Source organism: Notolabrus celidotus, chromosome 19 (assembly GCF_009762535.1).
Source record: "Notolabrus celidotus isolate fNotCel1 chromosome 19, fNotCel1.pri, whole genome shotgun sequence".
Classification (NCBI taxonomy): domain Eukaryota; kingdom Metazoa; phylum Chordata; class Actinopteri; order Labriformes; family Labridae; genus Notolabrus; species Notolabrus celidotus.
In genome coordinates, this window is record NC_048290.1 from 12,683,392 (window position 1) to 12,708,863 (window position 25,472).

Consider the following 25,472-nt stretch of genomic DNA (forward strand, 5'->3'; position numbering starts at 1 on the left):
CACACTTTCTAATATTTAAATCATTAGAGGGATTTCTTACTCAGTTTTTCAAAACATTACAAATATTCTCCCTGATGACATGAAGACAGGTTTTTAAAACCACCATTAGAGCCGAGGTTTTACTAGAAACACAAATCACTGCATGGAAGTGGTTGAAATCTTGACATCATATTGTTGTACGGGGTTATGTATTAACACACTTTGACTTATTATTGTGCAGATCACGTTAAATTGTTTGCTGTGGCTACCTTTCTCTGTCTATGTGGAAACTTAGTCACAATTCTGGGAAAGATTCATTTGTTAGCCCTGTGTTAGTCAGAATCTTGGACTTCCAGAAAAGTCTTGCTGCCCCAGAATTTATTTTTAATGTCACATTACTTCAGTGTCAAGGGAGCCTTTAATACTGGAATAACAAAGCCATACCAGAGATAAATATACACAGGCCAAAATGGACCCAAGAGGTTACATAGTTGATTTGATCCCACTGTGTGAAAACAAACTAACAAACACTTTAGAGACATAAGTCTTCAGATATCTCTTCAAGTAAGGATAAACAAATAGTTTTACTTGGAAACTGAAAGAGGGTGATGGCAAGGCTGAACAATATAAAGTTTGACTATTGCAATTGCAATGTGCGCATGCATCCAACAGTCATATCGCAGGATGTGCGATGTCAGTCATCTCACTTGAAACACATCATGCTGTCACGAGTTCCCCTTTTTCTTCAAATGGTCGTCAATAAAGGTCTGCCCGATGTTAATTCACTTGAAAACACAGAGAAATTGCCGCTGTGGATGTACAGCCTGTTTCAGTGTGTCACATGACTGTAAAAAAAAAAACACGCACGCACGCAACACTGCTGCCATTACTTATACCGTATGGTATAAGTCACCTTTTTATCATATTTAGGGCAATATTTGTGATCTTCTTGAACATTGTTGTGAAAAATATATTAAAGTTACTATCACTGTTAAATCCAAATGCTAAATATAAATATAATTCAAGCCACAAGCGGTAATGAGCGAGCCATCGCACAAGCACCACCTGATTTATGCCACCGCCTGATGTTCGACACTGCCTGATGTGCGACACCGCCTGATGTGCAGCAGGTGTTGCTGTGCTGAGCACATTAGAAAAATATATGTTGCAAAGACTAGGAGCTATAAATAAAAAAATATGGTGATTGGTTGGTGTTTTCCCAGGTTCACTCCGGCTGTAGATAGCGGCTTTTTTTCGCTCTTTTTTAGGAACACATTATGTGTAAGTGGCCAGAAACGGCAATTAAATTAAGTTAAAATTAAATGTTAAAAGTTCTGGGTTGGAAGCGGATACCCCGGAACTGCTCAGAGTTTAAATGCACGGCGGCATCTCTGCGCAATCAGCTGATCGGAGGATCACAGCTGATCACAGCTGATCAGTAGCGGAGCAGCAGCTGTGATCGGGCAGAGCAGCAGCAGGGATCTGTGCGAGTGGCGTGTGTGCAGTCGGGGAGGCCTCGTAGTAATCCATGGTCGAGATGGTTCTCCAGACTTAAATGTTTTGCACCCTTGGTAGGCGAAGCGAGGTATGTCTGTTTTTTAAATCACAGTGAATCTATTTTTATACGAGAAACGTAATGGTGTGGGATTTATGAATTAAAATGTTCTTTGTTTGCTTTTAGTTTCACGGTGCGTGCTGGAGACAAATAAATATATTGCACCTGTCGACCTCAACGTCTCATCATTTACCAAGGGCTGTAACATTATGTATTGATTGCTATCAGGACATAAAGATCATTTTAACCAGTATGACAAAAAGTGTATCTAAATCAGACTACAAACCCCAGCTTTAACAGTGATTGTATTTTTCACAGCAAAATTAAATGTGAAGAAGATCATAAATATTGCTCTAAATGTAGTGTGAAATTTTTAAAAGTAACTTTTTTTTAATGACATTTTGGAGCTAAATGTTGAGAATTGTTGCCGTTATATTTAGTGTGCACAACTCTGCAAACGGCGACCAATAATACCACGGCATACGCTTGATTAAGCTAGACAGATTGTAAGACTCGTTAGCGTTGAAGACACACAGGCAGTGGACTGCTGACCGGACCATGGAGTGTTTACTTGCAGTGCTGTGACAATCACATACACAGTGACAACAGGCAGAGGTGGAATGTGCTGGACTCCCTTCTACAAGTTAATCTGAGTCTGTCAATGACGTGTGGTATCAGGTTGTCCCTGGCAATGCTTAGTTGTCGAGAAATAGCACACTGTTGCTATAGGATATCAAGTATTAACAAAGCCAGGTAATAATGTTTCATTATGTCAAGCAGTCTTATTATAAGCTCAAAGTCATATCTGAGGAAAATGTCCCAAAAGTTCACTATGTCACCAACAAATCAGCCAATTTTGGGAATTATATGAGCCTTAAAAAAATATCAGAATCTGTTTGAGCTCTGTTTTGGAGAAAAAAAATCTTAATTTGCTTGCTCTGCTTGAATTTTTCAATATGCCTACCTTCTGCTAGTTTGAAAACATTATCTTCTTCTTCATCGCAAAGCAGTTTCACATTAATCCACATCATAAACCTCAAGGTTTGCCGATAAAGGAAAAAGATTTCTTTAAAACTACCAACACTGCTGCTTCACTACACAAAACTTTAATGAGTGTTTCTTATTTGTGGTTTTCTTAAGCTGCATTTCTTTGCATGGTCAACTGGTTTATCTATCGGCACCAGCTGGTCCCCTGACTCCAACACTGCTCTGCCATTCCACACACACACTGGCCAGAAAGTATGTGTCACAACACACTGCAGGAAGGCAGAGAGAGAGAGAGGAGGGGAGGGGGGGCTCTGTCAAAAGAAAAACAGACTCAGAAAATATGGATTGAGAAAAAATGAGAGGGAATGAAAGAAAGCAGGTCTACGTGGCCTCCTCTTTTCATTATAAGCCACCTACATTCACGAACTGAGGAAACTTCACAAGAGCAACAACCTGTCGACAAACACACAAGGACTGTTTCCTGTGAGATTTAAATGACACACAAAGAATGAATCAGCTTCTACCCCTGAAACACTTCTAAAGGTTTAAACAGCTGGTCTGTCCAAGCGATGACTTCAGCTTCACGTGTGATACCATTTTTTCTGCAGGCATATAAACACATCAATTACAGTAGACTTTATATTAAAAGGCTTTTCAAGTCTTTAAACTACATAAACATGCTGATAGAATAATTGGACTCATCTGTGGATCTGATTATTTCATTACAACATTTTTCCTCACAATCAAGTGAAGTTTTTTCCAATCCAATCAAATCATCCTCCCGCCTGCTATCATTGGACAACGTCTGCTTTGTTTTTCTAAGAAAGGCTACATCAGGAACTTCTCGTGAAACTGTGGGAAATTAGGAATTACTTCTGGCAGTGTTCATCCATTTGTTTTTGTTTTTTCTGACATTAATGAAGGAACTGGCAGGTCTGAGAGAGAGAGAGAAAGGCCCTCAGTGTTGGGAGAGCAGAGCATTAAAACAAACTTCTTAATTTATGAGAATGTCACAATGCAGGAAAAACAAACCGAGACGAGGGAGGAGAATGTTTCCCAAGTCAGACTTAATGTTTTATTTCACTGACAAAGCCTGAAGCAGGTGGACACCAGCCAACCTCAATCTACTTCTGGACTTTCTCCCATCCTACAGAGATTTGTCCTTGTGAAGAAACTTCACTGATGTGCTGAACCAAACAGAGGGTCCAGCTGTGCAGCGACAATAAACCAGATTGATGGTGCTCAGTATGCAGGGAGGATTTATTCAGCTCCACTTGCCAACAGTTTCCCATTCTGGTGAGTGATTCCGCTGCCCAATTCCAACTCCCACCAGAACTCAAACAATTTGTCTCTACCATGTATTTGTTTGGCATTTAAGTGTTCAGTCCACCAACCTTGAAACGAATCAAGAGTGCTGATAATGCAGCTTTATATGTAATAACTGACTAATACAGTCAAAATTGAGAATACACTAGAAAGAAGTACATTATATCAAGCTGATCCGGGCCAAGAAAGACAAACAACCTGATTTTAAATATTCCACAGGGACAGTTTTTGGGGCATGACAAGCAATTCATGTGCTTATCCTTTTTCCGATGATACTCAATATTTTGTCCACCAAAAGACAACGGTTATAATCTAAATACAACAAGCAGAGCTGACATTTTTAAAGCTGCAGTGAGTAACTTTCGGTTGTGGTTATCATATTGAAAATGCTGACTCAACCTAACTTCGGTCAATGAAGCATGGTGCAAAGACATGGTTCGGAGGCGGGTCATTTAGCCTCCTTGCTGACAGATACTAGCCATCACTTGCTTTAACTCTCCCTATGCCATTAAAGTTAGTAACTATAGATCTTTCTGGAGTCCCTGAGCTCCCTTGTCTCGTAGGTCGTCCTGCTGCTGGGGACGTTCCAGACTCCAGATGCTACGGACGTGCCATAATCCAGCAGCAACAGCTACTACTTCTACTACTAATATGCGTCTCATCGCTCTCTCTCTCTTAATCTCCTCGATTCCTCTTTCCAACCCCAACTCCGTCGAAGCAGATGGCTGTGTAACATGAGTCTGGTCCTGTTCGAAGTTTCTGCCTGTTAATAGGAGGTTTTTCCTTGCCGCTGTAACTAGCTAAATACTACAGGTGCTCATGGTGGACTAATATGAAATAAGATCGAGTCCTATCTGTAAAAAGGGACTGGAGTACGGTCTAGACCTACTATGTTTGTAAAAGCATCTTGAGATAACATTTGTTGTGATTTGGTGCTATACAAATAAAGATGAATTGATAAAGATTGATTGATGTTTCACAAAACAATGGGGATCATTGATTATACCAACCCAAACAGAACCATAAACAAAGATAATTACAACACAACACTTACCTGTGTTGAAGTCGAGTTTGGCGACCTGCAGGGCGTAGGCCTCACACTCTTTCTTACTGAAGCTGAAAATGATGACAGGCTGGAAGTTTCTCTCCATGATCATCTTCACTATCTTAAATACGCTGGACGGTCCTGGGGAAATCACACAGATGAGTACACACTGAAATGTATTCAGATGTCAACTGATGAATGCATTTTGAAATTTACAGAATGTATGCATGGAAACTATAACACACCTTTAGTGCCTCCTTTCCGTCCTCTTGGGTCCCACTTGCCTCCACTGCTGCTCCCAGAATCCCCTGCATCTCTCAGCACCTGCATCGCTGTGTTAAAATTGTCCTCTCTGAAGTCACCCTGAAGAAAAGAAAAAATGAGCTGTCGAGGCAGATAGCTGTCTAACATGAGTCAGGGTCTGCTTGAGGTTTCTGCCTGTTAAAAGGATGTTTTTCCTTGCAGTGCAATGCTCATGGTGGATTAAAATGAGATAAGATTGAGTCCTGTCAGTAAGAGGGGAGTGGATCGTATCCTGTCGTGATGTTGGGTCGTTAGGTGCATTTCGACCAAGAGTTCCGGGGTCTTTTAGCCCCCAGAACTACTTTACCCTGAACTAAAAGGTTCCTTTGCCTCCATTGTTGTTTGCGTTTCGACCGCAGGCTGAAGTCCCGGGTAGATTGTGCCAATCAGGCCAGTGACGTATGGAGAGGAAAAAAAGTTTATGCACTACACCACCAGACCAGTAGAGGGCAGTAAAACAAAGACAAAGGCCATTCATCACAGATGACACCATAGAAGCAGACGGACAGGCAGGTATCATTATGAGTAACACAACAGTTAGCTTGTTAGCATGGGAGAGACTCAGGTCACGCTGTTTTAGATCGTGCTTTATCTCATCACAGATGGATTCACTGAATCAACACGTGAGAGTAGATAAGTGCAAGCAGCAAAGACGTTTCAACACGGCTTTAAAATCGTTTTTACTCAAGAAGCCGTGGCAGAGATCGGCCGGTGTATTGGTTTAAACCGCAACCCTGTTAACTGGAGACTTTCAGCCAGATGCGTCCCTCATGACTGTCTTTAGACGATCATCTATTACTAAACTGATGAAGATATTTTGAAATCTTAATAAAAAAAAATGTTTGCATTCCCAGGAACTCCATCTGTGTTTCAACAGCTGTGTGAACTCCACAAACACTCTTACGTTTAGCTGAAGGTCTGCAGTTTACAGGGTCACTTTTAAAATTGTAACACCAGTAGCGACGCATTCACTGTGGGTTCGGAGAAGACTACTGTTACAAGCAGCTAAAAAAGGGAATCACAGCGTCTTCTTTTTTTGAAAAGTAAACACACATACAGAAAAGATAGAACAAATTAAAGAAAGAGAAATCAAGTGAATCCCAGATGTGTGTGATGTTATTGTGGACGGCGGGCGGAATAAAAACACTGCAGGTAAGCTACCAATGAGACAGGTTCGGCATTGCAGGCCCTGCCCCTCCGAAAGCCCCGGGTACTAAAAAAGTACTAACCCCCTAGCAGGGGCTTTTTAGGGTGGAGATTATCTACCCCTGAACTTAATTTAGATCCTGGGTCCACAGGTCGAAACGCACGTAGTTAAGGGGTAAAGTTCCTCTGGTCGAAAATTGCCTTTTGTTATCAATTTAACATAGAGTATGGTCTAGACCTGATATGTTTGTAAAAAAAAAGTCTAGAGTTTGTTGTGATTTGGTGCAAATAAAGATTGATTGATTGATACTCTGACTCCCATGTGATTAATTAACCAACTCTAACACAGAGAACTACAGTATGTTTGTCCTTACATTCTCATCAACAACCAGGTGGAGTCCGTCGCCACCTGCTGGGAAGATGTAGTGTTGCAGCGGAGTAGGACGGTAGTCTGTGTAGACTACATGGCATGGCTGCAGGACAAAGGAGAAAATCTTGTATCATTTTAAAAATAGCAAACAAACAAACAATTAATCTATATACTTTGTCTTCTCTTCATTGAACTTAAAAGAAGAGACAAAGAAGCAGCTTAACCCTTATAATGCATATCAAAACAAAGTCCCACCTGCTTATGTAAGTGGCAGATCCACTCAGCAAACTGTCTGGCATTGGGGATGGTGGCTGACAGGAAGACGTAATGCACATTGTCAGGAAGAAGAATGATGGTCTCCTCCCACACCACACCACGCTCTGAAATCAACAGAACATATAAGGGTTTGTTACCAGAACAGGTTCATGTATTCTAACAAAACTTCCTTCATAAATTGTTTGCTACATGACCATTTAATAGCCACACAAAGGTAGCTGTTCCACTTTGTTCTGATTTCATCTTACTTTATGGGGACGATTGCAATCAATCATAAATATAATCACATAGAGAATATGAGTCTGAAGTAGGGGTGGGCGATATGGCCTCAAAATTATATCACGATATTTCAAGAAAATGTGCAATAATGATATGTATCACAATATTTTCCATCGGGCATTTTCCATGAAAGTATTCACTTTTTTGTCCACCTGTCACTGATGCTTTTGGTTTCCTAAACCTACCAGCTACAGATTGTTTTTACCGTTTAATCTTTTTTAATCAATAACACGTTGTAATGGTGTGTAATATAGTAAACAAGGCTTAGAGCATTAAAGTAATATGTTGAATATTAAAGATAAATATTTCAACTTCTAAACAAAATTTGGACCTGCTCTTTGCTGCTCACAAACAGAAAAAAAAAAAGTTTATTTTAATCTATTTTGCTTTATTAGTTTGAGGCTGCTTAGTGCCTTTAATAATGTTCTCCAAGGCTGATTTATCTGACACTAAACCTTTACTGAGGAGAGAGTAAATCATTGGATTGTTGTAAAATGATGTTAGCCTTTATGAGGAGAGTCATCATAGACAGTATGCAGCTGGAAACCTTTATTTCATTGTGTGATCGCGTTTGTGAGTGCATATTTCACATGTAGCGCCTGGCTCTTCTCTGGAGCGTCTTTTTTCATCTAGTCATTAAATCCATTTTAGTGCGATAGGACACTTTTTTTTAATCACATGGAAATTTATACCGGTATTACCGTAGACGGTATGATATGGCCCAGCCCTAATCTGAAGTGTTGCAAAGATAGTCTATAACTTTAACTCTTTATATATACAGCATAATAAAGTGTACAGTGGCCAATTACTTATTAATTAGTTTATTGAATTGTATTCTATTTTTCCCTTGTCGATTGTACCTTGTTTAAGGTTGTGCCAATCCATTTTATTATTGTTGTTGTCGTTGTTTTTGTCGTTGAGTTGGTTTATTGTCTGACTGTTCGTGGGTTGGGTTTTTTGTTTGTTTGTGTGTAATTGTTTGTTTGTGTGTTTTTTTCTCTTTTGAAGGATTCATGTTTCGTTGTAGATTTTGTATTGTACTGTTTTCTATTTGTTATTGTCGGTCTGGGACCCCCTCTAAATCGAGATGGCACATCTCAAGGAGTTTATCCCAATAAATGTTTTTTATTTCTATTACATAAAACCACATAGTTCTGCGGATTTCAAAAAAGCAGCCAGCTTAATATTTTGGGGTGGTTTTGTAAAAAAAAAAAAAAAATGTGCCAGTGAGTAAAATAAATAAATTCATTGGGAGAGAAAATCCTTGAATGATGAATATGTTATCAAGTCCCTCCAACATGCTATGAACCTGTGCATGAGTGGTTCTTACAGGAGGGCAAAATATGTGTAATCTAACGAAGAAAAAAAAAAGTCTGTTTGATTCCAGTACACACCTGCATCTCTCATGTAGTGGATCTCATCAAAAACAACCCATGCCACCTCCCTCATGATCTCAGAGCCTCGGTACAGCATGCTCCTCAGGATCTGCAGAGAAAAACAGTTCATGACATCAGGCCATTCTCTAACAGCTGCTTCTGCACATTAAACCTGAGTTACATCAGCATCTTGACATATCTCTGTCTTGCTCACTTCTGTTGTCATGACAAGACAGGAGGCAGTGGGGTTGATGGTGACATCACCCGTCATCAGCCCCACATCCTGAAACTCTTCGTACATCTCTCTGTACTTCTGGTTGGAGAGCGCCTTGATGGGGCTGGTGAAGATCACTCTCTGCTTCTCTCTGAGGGCTAGAGCGATGGCATATCTACAAGAGGAGGATATCAACCAGTTAGCGTCACGAATTAGACAATATTCTACAAAATTAATTGGAAGTGAGTGAAATAAATCATTTTACAAATGCTACCATCAGAGATAATGAAAACATGCTATATGTGCGGTGGTTTGAGTTTGATAGCATGCTGATCTCCCAAACAGTAGAGCACAGGTTTGAAGCACACCAGCATTCAAAAGGACAATAGTCAAATCATTGGAGTAAAAACAACAAATAATACGGATCTTCATAAAAGGTCTGTTTACTGAAGGTACTCACTCAGCACAGACAGTCTTTCCAGCAGAGGTGTGTGCAGACACGAGCACAGACTCATTGTTGTCGATGCATAATAAAGCCTCCCGCTGGAACGGGTCGAGAATAAAAGGGTACTCCTGTAAGACAAGAAAAATGTATCAAAGCAGAGAATACCTTTAGGATAATGACATGAACTACATTTTTTTTTTTTTTAAATGAAAGGCTGGGTAATTTATTTACCCCATACACAACATAAATTCATTTGGATAAAATACTTGATTGAACAAGAATCATTTAAAAACATTATACCTTGGCTGCTTTCCCCACTCGTGGTTTCAGGGGTTTATAATCTTCACTAGCAGGTAGAGCAACCTGTTAGGAGAAGAAAGTTTTAACAATCAAGGTTTGACATTAAAAGTAAGAAAAAATAGTTGGAAAAGATCCGATACAGTGTAAATGGCGCCCTCAAGAACTTTCATAGCACTTGGGATGGTTTCATGAACTTTGTCAAGGATCTTGATGGGCTGCAGTTGGACTGATTAACATCCAGCAGATTTGGTATACTGTTAAATTACTTTGACTGGCAACACTTCACATATGTGTGCAAATGGAGTTTTTGTGTCTATATTAAACATTGTATCCCTGATAATTATGAATGTATGTCCATGAAAAATCAATGGACAAAAAAAAAAAAATTTTTTAAGAAAAAATAGCATTGCTAATTTGCAATGACATATCAGACAACGCCACAGAGCACAAAAAAGAAAAAAGAAAGCGCTGAATAACAGAATATCTTAGAATATTATCTCTGGATGGATGGATGGATGGATATTATCTCTGAATGTATCGTTCAAGAGGGGATATTCCTATAAAAATGTCATCCATAAACTTACTTTGGTTTGATTTACTTACCTCGTGTGAGCATCCCTCCACCGTTTCAACTTGCTCCACCTTCACTTGGGGCATAAATTCTGACAGACTGAAGTAAAAAAATGTGTTACTTATCAAGCAACTTTACAATATTTTTCATATTTAAGTTACTTCAAGTTCAATCACCACTTCTCTGAAAGAGAGTCCAGTGCTGCATGAATCTGCATAAGTTACAGTGGTGGGAGTACTTATGGTCAGGACTTTGTTAAACATAGCAAAACTACAGTGTAAGTGAGTAAGTGGTGCATAAAGTGGTGAAGTACAATGTGACAGATTTCCCTCTGAAATGCTTAGTCAAAGGTCAAGTTGAATTAAATTGACAGACAAAATGTAGAACAACACATGGGTACCCTGTAGAGTCAGACTGAACTCATCTTACTTCAAGTCATTAGCAGAGACTGCCTCATGTCGAGCCTTCTTCCCAAACACCACCTCCTCTCCTCCGTCACTGTCTGCCTCCCTCTTGATCCGGGGAGATGGACCAGCCTCCTTGTCAGTCCCATTTTTACCAACAACTTTTCTGTAAAAGAAAACAAGCCCTCATTCACAGAACTGGTAAGCTAAGGCTAACCTGCTATTATTTACACTTGAATTCTACACCAGATAGCAAGCTACTAAATTAGAACTTTGGGTTTTAAAATAATTAAGTGATAAGGATGTTACACTTAAAAACAACTGGATGAATTTCTTTAAGTTCGCGCTTATCGGCACTGTCATGTGCTACGTCCAATTTCTAGTTTCTATTACACAAGCCTGCTAACTAGCAAGTTAACGTTGACTGCACGAGTACACATGATGCTGCATTCACGGCCCCTGCTCCATTCGAAACATTCGAATTTTACCACCAGCCGTTACAAAGCAAACCCCGAACACTTACCCTATATCTGGTGTCAACGACGCGGGTATCTTTTTACCCGTTGTCGATTGTTGTTCTTCGTCAAACACGCTGAACAAGCCGTCTCCGAAGGCGTCTGCCATGATTGTTAGGGGTGAACTACCCACAATACAACACGAGGTTGCTAGCCTGTAGTACTTCCGGTGTACTAACAAAAAGTGCTACCTTTCGAAATGTGTCTCTACACCGCTCTACCGCGCTGTTTGCGCATGCGCATGGCTACAATTTTGGGCGTTCGTCTTTAACCATAACCATAGACTGTATAAAATATATATATATATACATTGTATAGAACATTGGTAAAATTTGACTTAATATAAAACCCTATTATCCGTTGAGCTACTTATTTAGTTGTTACAGCAACTCAGGCATAAGTACAATCAAGAGAGAAGTTTCAATAAGTAAAAATAAAATAAAATAAAATAAAATAAAATAAAATAAATAAAATAAATAAATAAAATAAATAAAATAAATAAAATAAAATAAAATGAAATGAAATAAAATAAGTAAAAATAAAAATAGATAAATAAAGCTAAAATACAATTTAGATATATACAATGTTACAATGAAATTTCAATTAAATAGGAGTAATTACAGGCAGTATTAAAAAAAAAATTCAGTAGTGACAGGTTGACATGGTGTGATTATGGTTGGTAATGACAGATTAAGCAATAAATAAAAAATAATACGGGAATGCAAATATATATATGTGAATCACCATAACATTATTTTTTTTCAATAGTTAACCCATAGGCTGTAAATAAAAGGGTTAACCTAGCACATTTAATTGCAAAGTAAAAATAAAATAAATTAATTAACTTTATGCACCCGATCAAAATAAAGGGGTAATGGGGTTTTGTACTAGATGCATTGCTGGACAAGCAGGGGACGTTAGTCTTAAACCTTTAATGAAGGTTTTATAGTATAATACCAAAGTATTTAGTAGTGTGTAATCAGAAACCATAAAACAAAATTCTACGCTGGGAGGTATTCCTTTATGAAATGAAAACCTTTGAGGAAGCTTCATTCGGCGAGGCAGCACAGTTTTGCAGAACACCACTACGGAAGCTGTGCTGTCCAAAAAGTTACCAGTCTGACATGACTGCGAGGAGATACACATTCAGCATTATCTTTACGCTCTCAACAAAACCATCACTATTTATGAATAAGCCAATGTCTTGTTATCAAGTAGTCTTATAGAGGAGCCTTAGACGAGCAGAGTTGAGTTGTCATAATGGGTGGAAAGAAGAAGAAATCAGCAGCACAAGCGGCTACACCGGGAGCCCCGGCAGGAGCAGCAGGCAGGACCAGTGTCGCTGCAACCGGCAACGGCGTGGCGGAGGACCCGAAGAAGCAGCCAGCCAGCACCAAACCGGGCAAAGCAGCCAAAGAGAACAAGTCAAAAGGTTGTATCACCTGAATGGTACTCTTTGGACATTTTTGGAAATAGTAAAAGCCCAGTATTATTGAGACACATAACAGTGACGGTGTGTATGTTGCCTTTGTCGTTGAAGGGCTGTAGCATGTGTTTGTGTACATGCATGTTGTGTGTATGTTAAATAAATGTATAATGTCTCTGATACTCATGCCTGTGAAGGATTTAGTATTTCTTGATATGGAACATATTGTACTGTAAACACCAGTAAAAAACAACAAAGGCTTCTTATAGGCCATCCGCTTCAGAAATACCTCTCTGTCATCTTTCTTAGTTTGCATTGTGTACACCTCACCACAGAGGAAACCAGAGGACAGATAACACATTTAAAGTATATTGTAATGCATATTTAACATTATTACACATATGGTGATACATTAATGGTCACCATTAAAGCTTTTATAATCCCCAATATTTCACCCTAGACATTCTCATATGAAACAAGTGAAGATGTCAACTATTCTAGAGATTAACAAATGATTTGGCATTCCAAATCCTTTTATCTGACATGCTTTTTGTTATTTTGCCCTCCTCCAGCTCCAAAGACCTACAGTCTTGCCAACACTGCCCAGGTTGACACAAGTGGAGTGTCGGACAAATCGATACTTAAGGCAAGTATTTGCATCCGCAACTAAACACAGGGTCTCTCTCTCCTTTTTCCAAGAAAATGTATGTTGTAGCTGTAATCTGTTGTTGATTTTCTAACCTTTTATGCTGAAAAACTCTTTTTTTAAGATATAAGTGTGATTTGATGTTTTAATGCAGGTTTTTATCCAAGCTGACCTGGAGAAGAAGATCATCAAACTGATCAATGACTTCAGAGAGGAGAATGGAGACAAAGGGCCCATCTCAGGCAGACTTACAAGCAAGAAACTGCTGGTAAATATATACAGAATAATCCCTCTGATTCTTAGTATATATATTTTTTTATTAATTTTCAAAGTGGACATCAACAACAACAACAAAAAAAAAAAACAGAAACAACAAAGACATAAAAACAACAACAAAAAAACAACAACAACAACAACACACATCAGTACAAGACAAAGAAGATAAAAGACGAAAAAGACAGAACACCAAAACAATCCATAAGATACAAACAAAACAATACAAGAAGACAATAACCCGACAGCCCCCAGATCAAGACTCACAACCAGACAGCAACACCCTATAGCACATGCCGCTCAAGTAGCAAAACACACACTGGCAAAGAGGTGAACATATACAAGGCATTGTGCCACCAGCCCTTCCCAAAGAGGGCTAACGGCAACCCGCCAAAACAGCAAAAGGGGATGGGAAAATGCAATTCTTATTTATAGAATAGGGTTCAGATTGAGAGGTACTCCGCCTTTTTGTAACAAATCTGTAATTTCATTGGGTAGATAAACTAAGACTGGTTGCCAAATTTCCAAAAAATATCTGTTGTTCCCTTTTAACTTTGAGGAGAGGCTCTCCATTGGTATAACCTTGTATACTTCTCTGTACCACTGTGTCACTGTTGGTGGTTTTTCCTTGATCCACTGAAACAAAATACACCTTCTTGCTAGTAGAAACAATTTCATTAAAAGGGTGTATTGTGATTGATTAAGATCTAGACCATCTTGTGGAAATCCCAACAGAAACAATGCAGGTTCAAGTTTAATTTTTTTGTTTAAGATTGTATGTACCTCTTTTCTAACGTTTTTCCAGAACCGTGCTGATTCTTCATGTTAAAACACATTGAGATGTTCCTCTGACTGAAAGCAGTATTTGTTCATTACAGCTGTTGTTGTTTTTTTGTGTGTTTGCAGGACCTGTACACCGCTCTAGAGAAGTTCAACTTCAAGAGAGAGCACATTGAGGAGGCAATGAAGAGTAGCGTGCTGTATGGAGGGGATCTCCACTCTGCTCTCGACTGGCTCTGCCTCAACCTTAAAGATGGTAACTTTCAACATTTGCAAACATTTATACAGTTTGTCACCAGAAGATAGCACTTCAGGACACAAGACTGTCAATACTTCATGGTTTTGTGAATTCATTCTTCATAAAACAGACGAGCTGCCAGAGGGTTTCAGCCAGCAGATGCAGGAGGAGAGTCAGAAGAGCAGGCCCAGGTTCCAGCCCCCAGCTCAGCAGAAACCTGCACCTGCAAGCCCTAAGGTTCCCATCAACACCCCCAAAGAGGCGCCCAAGGTTTGTGCATTGATTTAAAAGTAAGATGGCTCAGTGTTCATTTTGGCAAAACGAACACCTTATAAGTAGTCTTTTGTTTTTCAGGCCACAGAAAAGGATGAGGCTGCCAGCATGAAGGATTGGATCTTAAGGTATGCAGAGCAGAGCAGTGATGAAGAGGAGGAGGAGGAAGAGGCAGAAGGGAAAAATGCTGCACGTAATCCTGAGCTGGATGAAAAGTTTGATCCAGTAAGTGAAACTCAAACAACTTAAGACTGAAACTCAAAATTTGAGATTAGGAAAAAAAAAATAGGATGGGAATGAAAGAAAAAAATATTTGGGAGAATATTAAAGCACATTTTCTTGCATTTCATGGTGTAAAAACATTCACTTTTGTGTAATTTTTTATTTCCTGGTGTAGAATGACAGGTATTTGATCCTTACTGCTCAACTGTATGACGCCAAAGAAATGGCAGCTACTTCAAAGACAAAAGGAGACAAGCAGGGCCAGAGGATGGCACAGGACAGGATACGCATCATACAGCAAGGTGAGTGTGGTTACAGAGATCAGACAAACCCTCCATGCTGACCTTTGACTTATAGAAAACAAAAACATTATCTCTTTTGTAGAAATGAAGCAGCACGAGTCCCACCCCGTCTTCAATCCAGCCATTAAAGTGGTAGATGCACCTCAAAAGGAGAAGAAAGCAGTCTCTGCAAAAGAGGAAAAAGAGGACGTCGGCTTCAGCCTGTTTGAAAAAGCTGAAAAAGCTGAAAAGGCTCCTCCTGCAGAAAAAGGTTTGCATACAAACAAGCATACATTTTTCAAACTTGTAGATTCATTTTGTTTTATTGATCAATTTGTCATAATTTCCTTTGCAGTTGTGAAAAAGAATGAGCCAAAAGACATTCGCAACTTTGACTACACAGCTCGAAGCTGGACAGGAAAGTCTCCCAAACAGTTCCTCATCGACTGGGTCAGAAAGAACCTGCCCAAGAGTCCAGCACCCGCTTTTCACAAAGTGGCTGCTGGTCGATACTGGAGATGCAAGTTAGTGTGTTTGCATGTCTACATGTTTCTGTTTACAAAAAAAACCATACTGTAGATTCTATTCAGTCTATTCCTAAAGACATGTTGAAAAAGGGAAAAATCTTGATGTACTGAAAATCACTGCACCCTTCAAATGTTGGTCTTTTATGCTACACACTACAAGAGTGAGTGATCGCTTTGAAGTTTTAAAACCTGTCAGAGATTTTTCATTGATTTGAAGTTAATTTTAATTTGTGACCCAGCTCTTACATCTACCAACTTTCAAATTCTCAGGATTTCGTGTCCTGTCTGTTTTATTTTGTTGCCATTGTAAAGCATCTTGTGAATTTTTTTTTCTTCATCTTCCCCCTTTCGCTTCCTCTTTTTCTTTATCATTCTTTTTCTTCCCTTTTATTCTTTTATTCGATTCTTGGTCTTTATCTTCCTTTCCCCTTCTTTCTTTCTTCTTTTTCTTTCTGTTTCTTTTCTTCTTCCTCCATTCTCTCTTTCTTCCTTCACTCTTTTTGGTTTCCTCCATTTTTTCTTTTCTCCACATCTCTTTTCCTTCCGTCCTTCCTTTTTCTTTTTTCTTATTTCTTATTCAATACATAGAAAATTACTTTGTTTGTTTCTTGTGTCTTTTTTCTTCTTCTTCTTCTTTTCTCCTTTTCTTTCAGCTTTTTCTTCCTCTGCTACTTCTCCTCTTTTCTTTTTTATTCATCTTATCCCTTTTCCTTCCTCTTTTTCCTTATCATTCTTTTTCTTCCAATTTCTTTCAAGTCTCCCTTTTTCCACTTATTTTTTCTTTTTTTTACTACTTTCTTGCTCTTTATTTCCTTTTCCCCTTCTTTCTTTCTTTCTTCTCTTTTTTGTTCTTCTCTTTTCCTTTTTTTCTTCTCTTTTTCTTGTTCATTCTTTTTTATTTCTCAACTTCTCATCAGTTACTTCTTTTGTTGTTTCTTCCTTCCTTTCTCTTTTTCACTTCTTTTTCATTTCCTTATTTTTTTCTCCTTTTCTCTTTTCCTTACTCTTTTCTTTTTCTTTTTTTAATTTCTTCTTCAACCCTCTTATCAATTACTTTGTTTCCTTCTTGTGTCTTTTTTCTTGTTCTTCTTTTTTTTCTTATTTTCTTTCAGCTATTTCTTCTGCTGCATTTCCCCCTTTCTTATTTTTCTTCCTCTTCTTCATTTCCCTTTCTTCTTTCTCTTTCCTCTTCCTCTATTTATTGTTATATTTAATTAAGTATAGATTATCATACAATATTACATGTCTCTAACCTGTCTTTTGAATTTTAAGGATTTGTTATAATGTTAATGTGTTTGCCTTCACTAGGGTGCGAGTTCAGAGGCCAGATGATGTTCTAGAAGTTTGTCCAACCATCTTGACTGAGGACGGCATGCAGGCTCAGCATCTGGGAGCCACTCTGGCACTCTACACTCTGATTAAAGGACAGGTAACACATGTGCTGTGCTGATCACCTCCCATTTATTTTTCCTCCACTAACAAATACTCATCCATTTCTCTGAACCTCTCCTCTCAGTCCGTGCACCAGCTCCTCCCTCCGACTTACAGAGACGTATGGCTCGAGTGGAGAGACAGCGAGCAGCAGCAGCAGGAAGAGACCCGCACTGCAGCCAACAAGCCAAGAGACCAGTTCATCTCCCGGCTTCTGACTAAACTCAAACAACAGCAGAACCAGAACCAGGGGGAGGAGTCTGGATCTGGAGGTCAGCAGGGGCAGGACGGGGCTGGGGACGAAGAGCCTGAGGAGTCCTGGGAGAATCTGGCTGGACTTGATATTGGGGCGGGAGGAGAAGAAGTGGAGGAGAAGAGTGAGAAGAGAGGTGGAAGGAGAGAAGGAGCCCTTGAGGCATCTAGAGAGCTCTTACAGAAGCTGAAGAATTCGTCACTGGCCCAAAAACTGAAGGTAAAAGCACCAACGTTGTACCATAAAGTGCATGCTTCAGTATTTTAAGAATTCAAAATTTAAGGTATTGATAATATTTTTGACCTTCAAGGCAGATCGAGAGCAACTTCCAGTCTTCCAACACCGCCATCGGGTGCTGGAGGCTCTGCAGCGTCACCCTGTGGTCGTAGTTGCAGGTGAGACCGGCAGTGGGAAGAGCACTCAGATTCCTCAGTTCCTCTTGGACGAGCTGTTAACAGGAGGCAAAGAGGCCAAACCCTGCAACATTGTGGTGACGCAGCCACGCAGGATCTCTGCCATGAGCCTGGCTTGCAGAGTCAGCCAGGAGCTCGGCTGTGAGGATGGACCAGGATCAAAGGTGAGAATTTCAAAATGCGGGAAATGCGTTATCTTTTAGGGTGCTACGATATTCATGTTTGGTGTTGAAATCTCGTTTCAGTCATCGCTTTGTGGATACCAGATCCGGATGGAGAACCAGTCAGGGGAGTGGACTCGTCTGCTGTACTGCACCACCGGAGTTCTGCTGAGGAAACTACAGCATGACAGACACCTCAGCTCCCTCACACACATCATTGTGGACGAGGTACTGGCAGTTCTTCCCTGAACACAATCCTATCAGACCTATTTTCTTTAATATTTAAACTATCCACTTCACCTTGCTTCTTTTTTGTCAGGTCCATGAGCGCAGTGTGCAGTCAGACTTCCTGTTGACCATCCTCAAAGATGTTGTTATGAGGAGATCTGACCTGCAGCTGATCCTTATGAGCGCCACTGTTGACTGCCACAAGTTTTCCAACTACTTCAACCGCTGCCCAGTGATCAATATCCCTGGCAGGACATTCCCCGTAGAGGTAAGGAGCTGCTTGTACAGCTATCTGTTGTTCTTTTGAATGAAATAAACAAGGCAGGACAATCAGCCCTTTGTATACATGTTTCTAGGTGTTCCACTTAGAAGATATTGTGGAGGAGATGGGCTACGTCCTGGAAAAGGACTCAGAGTACAGCCAGAGAATCCTTGAAGAGGAAGAGGAAGTCAGTGTCTCTGTTACACAAAAAGGTGGCAAGACGTTACAGCACCAGGTAACTTTGTCTCTCTGCAGCAGTGATGGACAACATACTGTATATATGATAGTAGTGTTTGATTCTTGTATTGACTGACTGTTCCAGGAGTTCATCTTGAAGGACTCCTCCTCTGGCTGGGATTTGGGTCCAGATCTTGACCACTTCAGCAGTAGGACTCGGCATGTGCTGCAGTACATGAACCCCAATAAGATCAACATGGACTTACTGGTTGACCTCATTGACTATCTAGGTACCAAAACACACATATCACACAACTGTGTTTAGATCGTGTTACATGTTAATTTGATTTCTCTATTTTTTTGTTATTTGCCAGAGAAATCCCCACAGTTCGCAGAGGTGGAAGGCGCAGTTTTAGTGTTCCTCCCTGGTTTGGCTCACATCCAGCAGCTCTATGACCTGCTCACCTCTGATAAGAGGTTCAAAGATAAAAACAGGTGACGTACACGAATAAACCTATGAACAATACAGACTTTTTCACAACAAGAAAATAAGTGAGACACAGGAACTTTAAATGTGTGTTTTCATCTTCCTCTTTAAGATACAGGATTGTTGCTCTTCACTCAACTCTTTCATCAAAGGACCAGGCTGCTGCCTTTACAGTGCCACCTGCTGGTGTCAGAAAGGTACCTCAAAGATTGTGATAGAATGAAAGATAGAGTAATGGGAAGATAACAACCTAATTTACCTAATATGATTTGAGAAAGTCATTTTTGGAAAGCTGAAAAATATCTTATGATGTCATATTTTTATATTCTCATTAGAAATGTAATAGTTTGAACCAATAAAAAATCCCATATAGTTACATGTCCCCTTCTTCTACACAGATTGTCCTGTCGACTAACATTGCTGAAACAGGGGTGACCATTCCTGATGTTGTGTTTGTCATCGACACTGGAAAGACCAAAGAAAACAAGTAAGAGCTCATTAACAACAGCAGAAAAATTGATTCAGCATGCATGATTCAGTGTCAATATTCAATCTTCTTCTAAAAACAGACTCCAGTTTTCATCAGCAGTAAGCTGTATTGTATTATTAACAAAGAACCAACATCAGGATAAGATCCAGTCCCATCTTTCAGACATCTTATCTCATCTTAATCCACCATGAGAAGAGCACTTTGCAACATTTGGGAAGTTACAGCAGCAAGGAAAAGCATCCTCTTAACAGGCAGAAACCTCGAGCAGAACCAGACTCATGTTAGACAGCCATCTGCCTCCAGCATTTTGGGGTTGGAAAGAGGGATGGAGAAAGATGCAGAGAGAAAGAGATGCCCTAACTATAAGCTTTATCAAAAGGGGAAAGTTAAAAAATATGAAATGCTAACTCGACACTGTGAGGCAGGTATGATGTCAACAATATTTAACATAGTTAAGTGGGTTAGCATGCTAACATTTGCTGGTTAAAGTGCAGTTTTGACCTGATAGTGGTTTGATAAGCGTTTGATGAGCATTGCATCTCACAGTATTCAGCTAGTTACAGCGGCAATGAAAGACTTCTGCCATCTGCCTCAACCAAGTGCCTTAATCATTAAAGCACATTTAGCACAAGATGTCTGTACCAATTTTCATCGCAATCCACCCAGTAGTTGTTCAGTTATGTCAATCTGGCCTGAAGTGATGTAATTATTGAATACAAGCACTAGCTAAAAACTACATTAGTGGGAAAACGCAAGTGAGTCACTGATCATGTGTCGTCCAGGTACCACGAGAGCAGCCAGATGAGTTCTCTGGTGGAAACTTTTGTTTCCAAAGCCAGCGCCCTCCAGAGGCAGGGCAGAGCGGGTCGAGTCCAAAACGGCTTCTGCTTCAGACTCTACCCAAAATTCAGGTACTGAGAACATCAGTATTCATCTGATATGAATGATTATACAACAACATCATGTTCTTGATGTTGTTCATCTGCTAATCTGTAAAAATTCTGTTGAACCTCCTGTCCTCCAGGTTTAATGCCTTCATGGATTACTCTATTCCTGAGATACTGAGAGTTCCACTGGAGGAGCTCTGCCTTCATATTATGGTATACAAACCAGAAACATTAGAGCATGCTTTACTTTCTACCACTCACTATGTTTAAACATCACAACAGCTCATGTTAAGATTGTTCTTTAACCTCCCTGATCTCCTTCACCTTTCCTCGTTTAGAAATGTCAGTACGGCTCCCCGGAGGACTTCCTGAGTCAGGCATTGGATCCTCCTCAGCCTCAGTCCGTTAGTAATGCTGTCAATCTACTGAGGAAGATAGGTGCGTGTCATTCCACCAAACATGTCCTCACACCTCTGGGACAGCACCTGGCCAGCCTGCCTGTAAATGTGAAGATTGGAAAGATGCTCATTTATGGAGCCATCCTAGGCTGCCTGGAGCCCATAGTGAGTCTTGCTGCATCAGAATTACGAAAAAACTAACACTGTAACTAATGTTTGATTTTAAACAACTTGCAACTTTATGTAACACTCTTCAAACAAGGATTAGATTAGAGACTATATAACTATTTTTTTTGTGGGACAGGAAATCAGAAAAAAAAATCTGAAATCTAATTTTGAAGTGATGCTTTAATATATAATGATTTTTTGACATTATGCTCAATATTTTATTCTTAACACTCACCTGGAAAAACTATTTTATTCCCAGCTCATCACACACCAAGTATTTAGAAACCAACTTATTCAACTCTGGTGATGTTGTGAAGTTTTATCATGTAGCCTCGCATTGTACTCCTCCAATTCTCCCCCTGTGTTTGCGATCCTCTTTCCTCTGAGCATAATTTTGGGCTACTCTGTGACACAACAGATCCAAAAGTACCACTGGTTTGACCAAGAACCAAGGTAGTTTTATTTGAGAGCTTTGGGATGCAGGTTGGTGTAGCTGTCTGTTGTGTTGAAGAGGAGCACAATGACTGCTGTCCCTCAGAGTGAGAGATGCACACCATAACCAGCTGAGAAGTTTCTTAAAGACATCACAAAAACTCTGCGGCTGCTCAGCATCACGCCTTTGTGCCACACCCCGACAAGCATCTCACACTGACGTGCGAGAAGTTGCGAGGGCCCGTTCAATACTGCTTGCAGCTTTAATTGATTTTGATTTTGTATTGTGAAACTTACATCATGAGTTATATCGTACCATGAGTTGTGTGTATCTCTACATGCTACATCTACAACAACATAAGAATAGGTTCACTAGTATTAATAAGACTTTTTGTTTCAGGCAACAATTGCAGCAGCCATCACAGAGAAGTCTCCATTCTCCACCCCAATGAACAGGAAAGATGAGGCCAACCTGGCTAAAGCAGCACTGGCAGTAGCCAACTCTGATCACCTGACAATATACAATGCATATTTGGGGTATGGGCTTCATTGATTGATAATAGTTATTTTTAATAGCTCAGTTTTAGTTTTCAACTTGTGATATGTTTTTTTTTCCTCTTAACTTGTCACCCTCTTAGGTGGAAGAACTCTCAGACTGATAGAACAGAAATGTCATACTGTAGGAAACACTTCCTCAACCGTACAGCTCTCATCACAATACAGGTAACACACGATTCTCTATTTAATCTATAAAAACTCTCTTCCAAGCCCTGTCTGTACATGTTAAAATCCCATCATCCCTCCAGGATGTGAAGCACGAGCTGATGAAGATGATGGAGCAGGCAGGTTTCTGGTCCTCTCGCTCCTCCTCCCATCACTCTAAGCTGCAGGCTGCCCCTCTCTCCAGGCAGCAAATCTCTGTCCTGAACGCAGTGCTGACGGCGGGACTCTATGACAGCGTAGCTCGGGTCTTGTGCACCCCCTCTGTGGACGTTCTAGAGCGGATTGCCTGCACGGTGGAGACACCACAAGGGAAGGCCCAGGTCCATCCCTCATCTGTAAACCGCAACCTGCAGACACATGGCTGGCTGCTGTACCAGGAGAAGGTAAGGATGAGGACTGACTGTGTGTGTGTTGTCTGCCTGTCTGCAAGTTACATTAGTGTAATAATAGGTCTTTTTCTCTCCACAGGTGAAGTACACTAAGATCTACCTGCGAGACACCACTCTGATTCCTCCTTTTCCCATGCTGCTGTTTGGAGGGGACATCGATATCCAGCACAGAGAGAGGCTCATCACATTAGACGGATGGATTCACTTCCAGGTCAGAGGTTGCACCGGGTTTGGAGTTTGTTATTTATTGTATCCTTAGCCCTTTTTACACAAAGATAAGGTGACAGTGCCTTTATTAATTCACAATATACAAAATATAACCATTATAATGGTGTCCAATTTCACATGATTAGGGGAGTGGCCTATTTGACAGGTGGGCAGCTGTTTGCTAAGTTGCACAACTTGGGCATCAACTCCACCCCTTGTGGGTTTTTAGCATAGCTGAATGTTAGTTTGAGTTGGTATTTCCAATATAGCAACCTTCATCTCTTGGCTTCATAAGGCTTTGTCAGAAACCAACAGATGGAGTCACAGTGACTTCATCCATGTTTGAGATCGCAGTTTCCTCTTCGTTATGTCTCTATTACTCCATAAAAAGCCGGTTTAGCAACAGAATAATTTGATCCTCCTTTCCGAGCCTTTCACACAGACAGCAATTTAAAACACTCCTGTCTTGAACAGAATGTGTAAAAGGAGCTAATGACTCCTTGTACCCCTTTCTCTTCCACTCCCTTCATTATAAACAGTAATTGTTGAGTTTCTATAAACTGGACTTGCAACAAAAAATATTCAAGACGGTCTTTTGAAATCGATGTTGTTTGTCCTCAAAGGCTCCTGTACGGATCGGCGTCATCTTCAAACACCTGAGGAAGCTGATGGACTCTCTGCTTGAGAAGAAGCTGGAGAATCCCAGGATGAATCTGGAAGGTATTTAAAGCATTGCAGTATAAATAAATGCCATTTATTTCAGAGTTAGCTGTAATCTGAGTGTGATTACTGAGCAGTGACGTGCAGTGAGGTTCATGGCTGGTGAGGCACTTACATTAGAGTCAGATTTACAAATTTATGAGCCAAACAGCCCTGTTTGAAAGGACTGGGTTATTTTCTGACCTGATATTTGAAGCAGATCTTTAAGCTCTGGTGTCGGTCTTCCTTTATTAATTAGATCCTGTTTTGATTGGTAGTCCAGTTTTGAGAACATTTTAAGGTTAGATATAATATCTTCCATGTTTGGCTTTCAATTGGAACAAAATTTTAGAATGAACGGACTGCAGCTGCACATTTGATTTTGAAATTGCAGCGCTGTGTCTCTGCGTAGAAGAACGGCAGCAACGTGAACCTGTGTGCTCTCGTAGGCCCCCTTCAGTGAGGCAGAGTACTGCTTTTTTATCTGCGGTTTTATGCGATCAGCAAAACTAAATATGTAACACACAAATATTAAATACATTAGCCTGACTGTGGAAAATTAGATTGCATTTTAAAAGTTTTTGATAACAGTATATTGGAGACGTGAAGAGAGAGAAAAAGGCACGTGCCAATTACAAGCCTCAACCCAGTCAGTGAGGGATTGCATGAGGTGAGGTGAGGTGAGGTGAGGTGAGGTGAGGTGAGGTGAGGTGAGGTGAGGCTGCTCGCTGCCACACTTCACGTCTCGCCCATGTTTTTGGACAGGAAATACGCAAATTCAGCAATATTGACTATGAAATCATGGACATTATTGAATTTAAAAAGAAAATCAATATAAAGCACAGGCCAGAGAACTAAAATTGAAAGGATTTTTATTTAATCATTATTTATTTTTTACTCTTGACCACATGCCCCTGTTACTGAGTCAAACGCTTTACTGAAAAATACTGAATAATCAATGTGAATAAAATTTTAAAAAGGGCTTTTATCTGTTTTCTTAAGTCCGGCACTGGTTTTGAAATTTTAAACAAAAGTGCCGGAATTGGAATTGCAGTTACAGTAGCAATAGCATTTCCTATTCTTCATGTCGAGCAATAATTTGTACTTCCAGGCTAAATGACCTGTGTATCTCTTGTTAACTGATAAAAATGTAACTTAATCGTATGTATGTAGATTGCTAAAATACACAAAGTTAAACTAGTCTGCTTACAAAAATGACTGGATACATTCTTTTAACCTATCCGTCTCTGTCTGTTGTAGGTGAGAGGACCATCCAGCTGATTCTGGATCTGATCAAATCAGACTGACTGTTTGATACTGTTCCTCCAAATGGTCTTCACTGCTGCTGAAGAGCCCTGCTCACCAGAGCCTTTTCTCACACAATCCTTAAAGCCATGTGTCCAGGCGTCTTGGAGACAAAGTGCTTCCTGTTTCTCGCCCTGGTATGCAGGATGAACAAATCCAGCAGACTAAGATGAACTGATTGTTATCAGGAACTCTTACTCACATTGAGGATGACTGTATTATATGAAATGCAAAAAAATGTAATGCTGAAATTTGAGTGGAAGAAAACAAGAGAAAATTATGATGAAAAGAGCGGTTAAATAAAGCTGTACACATTTTTATTTCAATATAGTATTGTGTTGTGGTTATCATACTCCCATAAGTATTATTAAAGTAATTCATTTCAGAACTTAAACATGTCAAAGATATAAGTTCAAAAGTCTTAGTTAGAAATAAGACAAACTTTTCTTTGGATGGAGGAATAAGGCATAATTTAAAGATGAGGGCAGGTCACTTTAATAATGATACTATTAGAAAACAAGAAGACAAAGTGCAAATACGGAAACAGTGGTTTAATGTGATAAACGCTAAGTTGGTCACACAGTGAAATGCCATTTCCCTCCTTC

At 39.9% G+C, this 25,472-nt stretch overlaps 2 protein-coding genes across 2 annotated transcripts in view; one reads left to right on the forward strand and one right to left on the reverse strand.

Annotated features, from left to right (window-relative positions):
* The window catches only part of mtrex (Mtr4 exosome RNA helicase), a 32,529-nt gene extending 21,265 nt beyond the window's left edge, over positions 1-11,264 (reverse strand). Inside the window, exons 1-11 of the mRNA XM_034709152.1 lie at positions 11,100-11,264; positions 10,602-10,742; positions 10,205-10,271; positions 9,602-9,664; positions 9,317-9,429; positions 8,857-9,031; positions 8,661-8,751; positions 6,967-7,091; positions 6,716-6,814; positions 5,138-5,255; positions 4,902-5,033 (exon numbers count right to left, since the gene is read on the reverse strand). Of these exons, the coding sequence (XP_034565043.1) occupies positions 4,902-5,033; positions 5,138-5,255; positions 6,716-6,814; positions 6,967-7,091; positions 8,661-8,751; positions 8,857-9,031; positions 9,317-9,429; positions 9,602-9,664; positions 10,205-10,271; positions 10,602-10,742; positions 11,100-11,200 (1,225 nt within the window). The 5' untranslated portion in view covers positions 11,201-11,264. The remainder of the gene's footprint in view (positions 1-4,901; positions 5,034-5,137; positions 5,256-6,715; positions 6,815-6,966; positions 7,092-8,660; positions 8,752-8,856; positions 9,032-9,316; positions 9,430-9,601; positions 9,665-10,204; positions 10,272-10,601; positions 10,743-11,099) is intronic.
* An 879-nt stretch (positions 11,265-12,143) lies between these two features.
* On the forward strand, positions 12,144-25,193 carry dhx29 (DEAH (Asp-Glu-Ala-His) box polypeptide 29). Its single transcript, XM_034709458.1, has 28 exons — positions 12,144-12,523; positions 13,090-13,163; positions 13,318-13,431; positions 14,343-14,472; positions 14,585-14,724; positions 14,809-14,952; positions 15,125-15,251; positions 15,334-15,501; positions 15,586-15,754; positions 17,066-17,186; positions 17,274-17,660; positions 17,752-18,018; positions 18,100-18,243; positions 18,335-18,511; positions 18,600-18,740; positions 18,828-18,972; positions 19,057-19,177; positions 19,282-19,366; positions 19,568-19,656; positions 20,442-20,570; positions 20,684-20,759; positions 20,885-21,109; positions 21,945-22,081; positions 22,183-22,267; positions 22,351-22,650; positions 22,736-22,867; positions 23,487-23,583; positions 24,823-25,193. The coding sequence occupies exons 1-28, from the start codon at positions 12,352-12,354 to the stop codon at positions 24,867-24,869; spliced, it is 4,143 nt and encodes a 1,380-aa protein (XP_034565349.1). The 5' UTR covers positions 12,144-12,351; the 3' UTR covers positions 24,870-25,193.
* The last annotated feature ends 279 nt before the right edge of the window (positions 25,194-25,472 follow it).

What these genes read in the sequence shown, in the direction of transcription:
- dhx29 (XM_034709458.1), top strand. Translation starts at nt 12,352, where the DNA reads ATGGGTGGAAAGAAGAAGAAATCAGCAGCACAAGCGGCTACACCGGGA. An exon ending in CACACATCATTGTGGACGAG is followed by an intron (nt 18,244 to 18,334) that starts GTACTGGCAGTT and finishes CTTTTTTGTCAG; the next exon opens with GTCCATGAGCGCAGTGTGCA. An exon ending in TCCCAGGATGAATCTGGAAG is followed by an intron (nt 23,584 to 24,822) that starts GTATTTAAAGCA and finishes TGTCTGTTGTAG; the next exon opens with GTGAGAGGACCATCCAGCTG.